At 43.1% G+C, this 10,777-nt stretch overlaps 1 protein-coding gene across 1 annotated transcript; it reads right to left on the bottom strand.

The window, feature by feature from the left end:
* Positions 1 to 4,932: 4,932 nt before the first annotated feature.
* Positions 4,933 to 8,129, bottom strand: PROKR1 (prokineticin receptor 1). Its single transcript, XM_030946102.1, has 2 exons — positions 7,638 to 8,129; positions 4,933 to 5,623 (listed from the first exon to the last, which is right to left on the bottom strand). The coding sequence occupies exons 1-2, from the start codon at positions 8,120 to 8,122 to the stop codon at positions 4,933 to 4,935; spliced, it is 1,176 nt and encodes a 391-aa protein (XP_030801962.1). The 5' UTR covers positions 8,123 to 8,129.
* Positions 8,130 to 10,777: the final 2,648 nt, after the last annotated feature.

Raw genomic sequence — 10,777 nt, 5'->3', positions numbered from 1 at the left:
TTATGGTTCCTTCCATTGCTTCTTTCACCTATCAGTATCTGGCTTTACCTGCAAGCTGACCCACAGTTTGTTCGTAAAGACACATCCCTCTCATTCCTTTAACTATGGTCCTAGATGTGTTGTGTGCTGTCATTCATGTTTATTGTAGTTTACATATTTTGAATGTATTGCAGAGTATGTACTGCATTATATCATGGTTTCTTGTATAGCTATTGTAGCATCTGGTACAGTATTGTATTGTATTCTGCACTGTGTGCATTGTAGGGTTTTATTGTCTTGTGCTTATTATGCCCTGCAGGAGCCAGTTCTTTGCCACCCCATAGGAGCCTCTTTCCCTTGTCAACCTTCATGGTGCCATTTCTCAGGAGCCGTTTAGCCTGAAGCCCCACAGGAGCCCTTCTCCTTGTCAAGCCTCAGGATCCCGTTGAGCGACATTGAGTGACTTTATGCTCAGTTATGTTTCTTACTATCCATGAGTATTTGGTGACTTTTATACTGGGATTTGTTCCACATTCTTTTGTTCTAGCTGGTGTTACGAAGGTCACTTTTGAAGCTGCAGGAATTCCTGCCTTGTCATTGGTTTTGAGGAGCAGCTGAGGGAGCTGGGTGTGTTTGGCCTGGAGAAGATGGGGCTCAGGGATGACATTATCAGTCTTTACAACTACCTGAAAGGAGGTTGTAGCCAGGTGGGGGTTAGTCTCTTCTCCCAGGAAACAAGAAAAGAGGACATAGTCTTAAGCTGCACCAGGGGAGGTTCCGGTTGGACATTAGGAGGAATTTCCTTCAAAAAAAGGGTTAGACATTAGAATAGAGGTGGTGGAGTCACTGTGTCTGGAGGTGTTTCAGGAAAGACTGGCACTCGGTGCCATGGTCTAGTTGATATGGTGGTGTTTGGCCAAAGGCTGGACTCAAGGATCTCAGAGGTCTTTTCCAACATAATTGGGTCTGTGAGTTAGGGCTTATCCTGGCAATGTGGGTTACAGTGCAGCCTATAGGACAGGATCCTGACAGAGTGCATGAGAGAGCAAGATCTCCATGAGTCTGAGGGACAAATGTCTATCTTGCCTCAATTCTGCTTTTTTCTGCTCAATGGTGTGTGTTTTTCTGCACCGGTGGTGCAGAATATTTAGAAAGGGGACAGCCTAAGCACCCAGCATCTGTCACAGCCCTGTCAACACAGGGAGAGGGAGAATGCAGACACACAAGCATTGGATAAGTGCCTGGGTACCCAGCTGTCGAAAGCTGAAGCATCTCTTGCTACTTGTTGGAGTCACAGGAATCCTGGGAATACCTGCTTGACGCCATTCCCACGGTGTTTGATGTGAGCTGATGCAGTTTGTGGTGACACTGTGCTGCAGAGGCAGCAGCTGGAGGGTGCTTTTGCCACGGGAAGGGCTCAAAGAAGGATCACAGCAAAGTCTTAGCTCCTAAATGAGTCAGTCAGTCTCTAGGGAAATTTTCTGTGCTGGCTACTTTGATGTATGCTGGCCTGGGATCTTGCAAGTCATCCCCCTTTTGTAGAGGGACAATTGCTTTAATGACACAGCCTTTGTTTTCTCGGTTCCTGTTGCTGAGAATAACTGCTTTTTCTTCTCCTAATGCTCTCTTAGCCATTTCAGGTCACTGTTCTAGCTTCTAGGTGCACCCAGCTTTATGTTTTTCAGCATGAAGGAGCAGAGACTGGATTTTACTCTCAAGTTATTTCTGGAGAAGCTGCTGTAGAAGGAAGTGAGGCTATGGTTTTGGAGCTGTGCTGCAGGAGGACAGCTGAGCGGTGATCTGGTGTGGTAGCACCAGTTTTGCATTTGGCAGCAAAAATTGGAGCTAGCAGAACCGAGACATGGTAGTATCTGGTTGATTCTCTGCATGGTGATCTAAACACTCCCAAAGGATCTCAGGTCCCACCCACTCCTCATCCATGACACATGGCACAATTCTTGCATGATGGAGCCCTTATTACAGCTGTTCCCCTACAGCTTCCAGTAGGCAGGAGTTGTGCTGGAAAGGCACAACTTTAGCCTCTGAGACAGATGCTGCCTTCTTCCCAGCTTGTGCTTGTTTTTCTCTGTTTACAAGCAGAGCTCCAAGTAGGTGCAGTCCATATTCAATTCCCTCTTTAAATGTTGTCCTTTAGTAAGTTGTGAGGGTACAAAAAAAGCCTTTTTGTTCTTTTCTTCCCTGCACAGCTCACATAAGCCCTAGGGAATGTGGGGTCTGGTCCTCTCCCTCAGACCCTTCCCTGCCTGCTCCCTCCTGCCTGAGGGTGCCACTTAGGTCACACAGCTTGTTCCCACTGCCTGCACACTTCAGGAGTATTCACAATAGTTTTTAAGTGACTTTTGGTCCCCCTGCAAAGCCCTGGGCCTCTGCTTGCTGGAGCTCAGTTTGGGAGCAAATACTGTCTCTGAAATTGCCCTGGTTTGGGCTGTTTGGAGTTGGTGCCAACACAGGCTAAGGGTAATGTGACTGCGTCATTTTTGGATCAGGGAACAGAATTGTCACCCTTCCTCAGTGGGAGTCCCTCTCTGTGGATGCAGCTCACAACAAATGCAGTTGAGGGCAAAGCATGACTTCTGCCCTATCCAGAGGTTCAGGCAGCAACACTGCTTTGCTGCTTGGAGGACCTCAAAATGTCAAAAATACAGCAGTCCCAAAACCTAAACCCTCAGCAGGGGCTGTGGAGGATGCTGCTTTAATATTCTAATTCACAGGAATGAGAACAGTGGTTAGGCCAGACCACAAGAGCTCTCTTGGCGCTCTCAGAGTGATTTCCAGTGTCTTAAAGCAATTCTTTGCCCCAGATTTTGTTCAGCACTATATTTCTTGGCGGAAATTGTTTTTTTTTTTTATTAACTTGGCCTTAGATAGATTTCCCTAGTGTGGAAATTGTCAGTTGAATTTGTTGTACCAAAACCATGTAGGGAAAACAGGTGGAAGGAGTATCACACACTCTAGTAACAGGCAGTAATGCTAGCTAATCCCTTACAACTAGAGCAGGTTTCAGAAGAAACCATGAGATTTCAGGTGAGATTACATGATTAAACCTTTTGATAGTGAAATAATTCAACTCTCCGGTCCTTTAAATTTCTGTGGCAGGCTGGAAAACAAATGAATTTAGTACTTACCCCTGTTCAAAACTGACATTTTGAAGGATGATTTCAGTCATTGTTTTGCCTAACAGCAAACGATGAAATACTCTTCAACATATATTTGAGGGCAGCTAATGATGAGAGGCTTTCAGCATTTTAATGGATTTGAATATCCTTTTGCCCTTAAATTTAATTGGTCAATTTTTCTTCAGCAGCAGTGGGATCATTCACATTACTCAGTTGGGTAAGAAAGTGATGGCTAAGAGAAGACAAAAAATAATTCAGAATGCTTATACTGAGGTCATGTTTTATTTGCAGGATTTGCTGCTCACTTTAAATTCACAAATAGACAAGTTATTTACCAAAACCATTTACTCCAAAAGTAGGCACAACCACATACGCATTTGTCATCACAACAGAAAAGATTTTATTACCATACACAGAAGTCCATTATATCTTATGTGTAGTTGAAATGAGTATGTATTACTATCACCTGCTTTGTCACAATTATCATTTAAGAAACATCAAAACTGGAGTTGCACTAAATCAGAACAGTAAAAGAAGCACTGCAGAAGGAAAAGCAGAATTCATCTGGAGTTGCGTCATATCTGAGCAGACAATAAGCTTCTCAACTTAACCAGAGGCTGGCTCGCTGAAGCCTAAGCTTGTCTTGCTCCCAGAAAGATGGATGGATCATCTCGGGATCTCCTTGATATTTTGGTGTTGTTTATCCTTTATCGTGAAGGTGTACACAGACTTGGTAAGATGTCTGGTTGATTTTTCCCACCACCATGTAGGTTTATATGGATCCCACTGACAAGCAATGTAAAACACATGAAACTCCATCTGAATGTAAGAAAACACTTTTTCACTGAGTGAGAGCTGTTGAACACTGGTGCTGGTGATCCACGGAGACTGTCAGCATTCCCTGGAGTCAGTCAAAGCCTAGCTGGACACAATCCTGGCTAACGTATGCAGAGGGATGGGCTAGACAATGTGGAGATGTTATTCCCAAGTTCTACAATTTTGTGATTGATTCTGTGAGGAGCTCAGCATCTCAAGGCAGCAGAAGCTGGCCGCAGGGTGACTGGAGATGAGGGAGTAGATCCTTTTCATATATATCTGTGGCATTTCCAAATGCATAACAGAGTTAAAACTCTCCATAAAACTAAAGAGTGGAATATTGATGAAGCATTCTTAAAGAAGGTGTAACAGGAAGAAACTTGAGGTTTTCACTTGACTGTGAAGCAGATTTTAGCTTTCAGAGCATGTGCCTTTCATAAGAGCATGCTGTGCATATTGTCCAATGACAATAGAAAGCTGGTGGTCTGTAGACTTCAAGAAGCTTCATCAGGAAAGGTAAACGAAGAGGTTAAAAAGTGACTGGAAGCAAAATGGGCTTTCTTGGCATCCTTTCTCTCCTGAGCAGAAAGAAAAGGACACCAAATAGCTTAAAGGTACAAGTCATAAGCTCAAAGGTGTTAAGAGGTTTCTCTTAAGAAACAAAGAAGCATCACTGCTAGGGTCAGCACTCAACTTTTCCATCATTGTAGTACACTCTAATGTATTCATACACTTCTTTGTTCTTATTAAACAACTATAAAATTAGTGTCTACATCCCAAATTGACAGATGTATGAACTGAAGCACAGCATCTTTTCAAGTGTAAGGATTATCCAGCAGTCCAGTGAGAAGAATTCTGGTGGGAATGCAAAGTAGGCTGCTTTTTTGAGGGTTCTCACCAGTGAGAGGGTATTCCCACAGACAAAGAAGAAGCTTCTGACAAGGTATTCTTTCCTCTTTGCCCCCTCTCCAAAAAAGGTGAGATTAGAATCTCAGAAAACTTATTGTAGTTTTATGCAGTCTACTTCCTCTGTGATTGCACTTGTTCTCAGGTCCAAATCTATGCTAGATTTGCTTCCCTTATACGTTGACCTCCATCTGAGTAGCATGATCTTCTTGAAGTACTTCATAGTGTTGTTTTTCATGGTTACAAAACATATGGTGTTTATCATGCTGTTACTCATGGCGATGCACCTGACTACGTAAAAGGCAGTAAGATAATGCTTCTCTTTCACCAAAAGGGTGGGGAAGAAGTCCCGGACAATTGTGAAACCATGGAAAGGTGCCCAGCAGAGAACATAGGCAGTCAGAATGCACATTAGTACCATAACAGTTTTCCTTCTGCACTGAAGCCTCTTTCTGATTTGTTTTGTCTGAAATCCTGGGACAGTTTTAAACCAAAGCTCCTGAGAGATCCTGGCATAACACAAGGTCATTGTAATCACAGGTGCTACAAATTCAATGCCAAAAATGAAGAGAAAGTATGATTTATAGTACATCTGCTGGTCAACTGGCCAAATTTGGCCACAGAAAAATTTCTTCTGGTTTTTAACTATTAACAACACAGTTTCAGTAGCAAAGTATGCAGATGGAATAGCTACAAGTATGGAGATGACCCAGACCAAGGCAATGAGGAAGGTTGCTGTTTGATAATTCATGCGTGGCTTCAGTGGGTGAACAATGGCCAAATACCTAGAACAGAAAAATATATTCAAAATGAAGTCGGAAAACACTGGTCAGAACATACTTCAGAATACAAGCAAACAGAATTGGGCAGGAGGAAATTGCTGTCATTCCTGAGGGGAGAGCCTGAACATACTTGTCTGTAAGGACATAATCATCTGTAAGAACATGTTGTGAAGTAGCAGCCTGGAGCTGAGTTACAATTTTGTATCACAACTTCTCCTTTTAAATAGGAGTAAGAGTTAGAAAAATGCAGTATTACACATCTAGTCAGGTCCAGGGAAGAAAACACAAACATGTAGAATCAGGAAAATGTTTTCCCTAGGCAGAGAGCTACTTAAATAGCTCTTTTTACAAAGAGGTGAAATATACTAACAGTGTTTTTCTTATTTCTGTGGTTATTCCATGGGGTGCAAAGACCTGAAGGTGATGCTAATGTACGGTTACAGGTGAACATGATTTTAAGCCACCAACAGAATGTGTATCTATTTTCTGCCCATGCAAACCCTTTTTGTGTGTATTCTGGAGGTGACTATCACTTATTCATCTTAAATATGCAGTATTAAGTAATATGGCAAAGCAGAAAACTTGAGTAAGATATTTGCACTGCTGTAAAGCTGCAAGGTTGTAGTATTCCTGCTAGGAAGAGATTTTTATCAGAGATCCCAGTACAACTGTATTTAACCCAAAGTATTGTTTCAAAAAGTGGAATTTGTCATTCCTTTGGAGTCTATTACATCTGTATACATTCAATATATAGAATAGCATCCATAAGATGTATTTATTCTGAAGTAAAGTGGAAAGTCAGCAGCACTTTTCATCAGCCACTTATTGGAAGCAGATAAATTGTTCATGGCTCTTAATAGTGCAGGGTAAATGTCAGGGGACAGCAAAATGAGTCAGCCTCATTGTGGAGAAAGAAGGTTAACATTTTTAGAGCAAGTCCTGGGGAAGTAAGTTGTGGCATAATGTATGTGTATATATTCATAAATGTGCATATCTTCTCGGCAGAACATTTGGTTGGATGGGATCGATCTGTCCAATAGATTCTGGAGGAAGCTTTTGTGATGGATTTCCTGCTTGTCATTGCTTACCATGGTTGTTACTGTGCAGTGGTTCTGCAGTTCACAAACTGAATTCAGATGAAACTATCCTGGAAGTTGTGCTCCTAAAGTGTACATAAAACACACCAAATGCCCATGGGTGTTTGGTCCAGGGGACCCAGCTAAATATTTGCAGTGTGGATATTAGACCCTTACCACACACTCTTCCTCTTCAAATGTTGCATTTTTTCTAGTGTAGGTGTGGCCTTAAAAATGTGAAATTTCTATTTTTTCATGTGAATAGACATGGACGAAGAAGAAAGAGAGCCCTCCCTAAAGAAAGTCCACAGTGGGACAGGCTTACTCACTTTACACAGCCGATTCCTTTTAAACGATCTAAACATGGGAAGACTTTTGTTAGGAGCCTGTTCCTTTTAGAGACAGAAGTCAACAATCCACATGACATAACATGGAATAGTTGATTGTTAAACCATAGGGTTTCTCTCTGTTTACCAAAGCAATAGCTTGCAAAAAAAAAAAAAAAAAAAAAAAAAGAAAAAGAAAGCCATGAAACCAAAACATGGTGTTCTTACAACAAGCTTCAGTGATTAATTTTGTTAATCAGGCTTGTTTTTAAAAATGTGTGGGAAGATATGCTATAAATCTGATTTCTTAGCAGACATAAGGGCACCATGACCTGTTACTTCATCAGCCTGGGATGCACTGGCAGAGCTTTCCAAGAAAACCTTGTAGAAGCTGAAAAACTGATGGAAAATGGTAATTCCTGGAGTAAAAGGCAGGCAGTCTCTCAGGACTGCAGCACAATTAGAAAAAAATTATTCACTGAAAGAGTGGTCAGGCATCAAAATATTCTACCCGCAGAATAGTTCACAAAAAATGTGGATGTGACACTTGAGGACATGGTTTAAAACTTCGGAAGCTGTGGCTACATCTTTGTGCAGTCATAGCATCCCACTTACCTGTCAACAGCTATAGCCAGGAGAGCATTGGTCGAAACGTAGAGGGAGACAGTTCGTAGGTAGTTGACTGAGGCGCAGAGGACATGGCCGTGCTTCCAGGACAGCTGCTGCACCACGTAGTAGTCCATCTCAAAGGGGCAGCACACAATAGCCACAATGAAGTCTGAGATGGCCAGGTTGGCAATCAGCAGGTTGGTGAGGTTTCGCAGCTTCTTGTAGCAGGCGAGAGCAGCAATGAAGATGAAGTTGCCAATGCCACAAACCAGCATGATGCCAACCAGAGCAACCCCGACCACAATCTTGGCTGTAAAGAAGGTGCGGGTTTTGGTCACGTCATCTTCACTGTCCAGTGGCAGGTCATAATCACTGTAAGTGAAATTGAAAGGGAAAGAGATGTTTCTCAAAGAGGTGAAATCCCCATTATGGATGTTGTAGATTGAAGCAAAATTGAGGTGGGCATTTAGGTTGCGTTCAGTTTGCTCCATGGCCGTGTCTGTCTTCTTTTGGCATGTGCAGCTTGGCTGGCCCTCAGTGTTGTGTTAGCCCAGTGTGGCAGGGCACAAGAGTGGCAGGTGAGAGACCTCACCCAAAGCTTCCTTTTGAGCAGTGAGTAACCTTGTCTTTGTCCCCAGAAGATTATAGGACAACAGCCTCACTTATCTCCTTCTGTGGGAACAAAAAGAGGAAAATGTTTCCTGAAAGGAAATGACAGCAAAAGTACTCATCTTGAAGGAAAGCAATAGCCACCTCATTGCCCCACAGAACTGTTGCTGCATGTGCACAGAAGGAAGAAATACCCTGTGAAGGGATGCTTCTGTTCTCACAAAATAAATGCTTCTAGTTGCTTCATGCACTGTTTGTTACAGCAGTTACAGTTTTATTTACCAACAATGAAATTTTCACCAAGCAGTGAAGTGACAGTCTAGGAGGAATGTAAAATCGAGTATAAAACTCTACCAGCCCACAAGCCCATGGTGCTGTCATCATCGTGCAAGGTAAAAGACACTAAAGTGACTACTCAGTGTGCTGTAAAGCATTTGATGTGCCTTTTGGACAAAGTTCGTGCTTTACTCTGGTTGTTTCACAGGGATGTGGTAGAGGACAATGAGAAGAGAACTGATGTTCTTGCTTCTAAATACATTTCTTAAGTAGAGTAAGAGTTGAAGTAAGAGTTGCAAAGGCCCAAGAAAATACTAAATCAAGCACTTCCCTTTTGGCAACCATTAATTGAGTACAGGACAAAATTTTTCTGCCAGCATAATCCATTATCACTTCTATCAAACAGATTTGACAGAACTCTGCCAATTTGCAAAGACAATAATTTTGTCCCATGAACTTACAGAGCTTAGCTGTGAAGGCAAATCTGCCATTCACAGCGAAAGTGTTTCCACAGAGAGTGAAAGGTGAAAGATAAAATCTTCGGTAAGCAAGACAGAGTACCTTACATTTTTGATGATGGGGAGGAACAGGCTCCCCTCTGTACTGCCTGTTGAACCAAATATAATTTTTTTTCCCACACAGAGGGGAAAAAAACCATTTCATCTACTTCTTATTTTTGCCTCTCTGCATCAAAATGCTGAGAGGGCATCTTCTTGTATCTTCCCATGGTCCATCTAGGAATCTTCACACCAGACTCCTAGCTGTCAGGACAGTCTCACCTCATCCTAGCAGAGGATCAGGGAGCACTGCTGCTTTTTCTGACCTGAAGCAGTAAGTCCTCGGGGTGTCAAATGCTACTGAACAAAAGCAGTCACGGCTACAAAGGGTAATCTGCATAGTGGAGCTGTTGCTCCCTTCTTTCCCTGGAACCACCCTCAGACCCTGATGTACCGACTCTAAACAAATACCTGTCAGAAACTCTGTTTTACAGCTTTGGTCACCACATTGTTTTTTAAACTGAGCATTGCAGAACAGTATAACAAAAAGCCAAAGCCTGAAATGAAACGGTTCTGACAAGGGACTGCTTCAGGAGACACCTCCACAGCTGCCTGGAAAGGTAAACATTCATTTAAGAGAAGTGCTAAATAAACTCTTGGATGCAAAATCTATTGGCCAAAGCAAGGGGCAGTATCTGTGTCAGATTCCACTGCTAAATACTAAAAGATCTGTAAAATAAATACAGACAACACGACCATCTACAAACTGACATAACACTATCAGCAAAGGGTACCTGCAGTTGTGTCATCATCTTGGAGGTCTCAGGCACCCTGAGAGAGAGACAGGTTTCTTCTCTGGTGAGAGAGACGCCAGGTTTCTCCTCTGCATGTGCTGCTGTTACTGGAGGAGAGAAAGGATCACTGGAAGTAGCGCAAGGACTCCGCTTAGTGCTGCTTTCTCTCCCATTAGGTTAGCCCTGTGCTCAGGGGAGGATGGCTCCTCTGCCTCTGTGCCTGCATCCAAAGCCTTTGCTCAGTGGGAGGCACCTTGAAGCTGTCTGTGCATTTCTGATTTTAAAGAGGCAGCACGATCTGAAGACAATAGACCACAGCCCTTTTGGGGTTCCTCTGCCTTAAACCCCCTGAATGCAGGAATGGAATTGGCAGAGAAGCCTGAGCATGGGACATATAAACCCCGGTCTGCCCTTGCTCTTTGGGTTTTGCCTGTGCTAGGCAGCAGCAGCCTGCACATGATGTCCCACAGAAACAAAATACAAACCTCCGCCTGGAAAGTAGGGGGAGGCAGGAGGCTGATGTGCTTTTCTGGGAGCCTTTCTCTGTGTGTCTCTCTCTGGCTATTGTCTTTTGGAGTGCAGCTGCAGTAGCTCCAGCAGGAGAGACACACAGTGAATAGCCATAAATCAGAGGACCCCTGACAGCTTTCCTTGCCCTCTCAGGGAATTACTTAGAGCAGAAAAGTGGCAGTGAATCCTTAAAGACTTGGTGTCCTTTGCTAACGCTGTCTCCTCACTGCTCTAAAGCACTCACACTTGAGGGAGCAGTTCTTTTGCTTTCCAGTTCTCCAGAAGGAAAGGAAATGTGTGGCACATCACCTATCTTCTTCACCTCCAAACTTGTTCACTTAGCTGACATTTTCCAAGGTGCATAGATACCTTGGGGACACATTACACAGTCCCCAGCAGATGGGCCATCAGAGGCTGTCAAAGGTCATGAAGGGTGTAGGAGGTTTGCAGAAAACTTAGA

This window comes from Camarhynchus parvulus, chromosome 3, assembly GCF_901933205.1.
Source record: "Camarhynchus parvulus chromosome 3, STF_HiC, whole genome shotgun sequence".
Lineage (NCBI taxonomy): Eukaryota > Metazoa > Chordata > Aves > Passeriformes > Thraupidae > Camarhynchus > Camarhynchus parvulus.
The sequence above is the reverse complement of the archived record's forward strand: the minus strand, read 5'-3'. Positions and strand labels throughout refer to the sequence as shown.

Bases quoted from the DNA above. Each gene is read 5' to 3' on its own strand.
- PROKR1 (XM_030946102.1), bottom strand. From the start codon at position 8,122: ATGGAGCAAACTGAACGCAACCTAAATGCCCACCTCAATTTTGCTTCA. The intron at 5,624-7,637 runs GTAAGTGGGATG...TTTCTGTTCTAG, and splicing joins CTGGCTATAGCTGTTGACAG to GTATTTGGCCATTGTTCACC.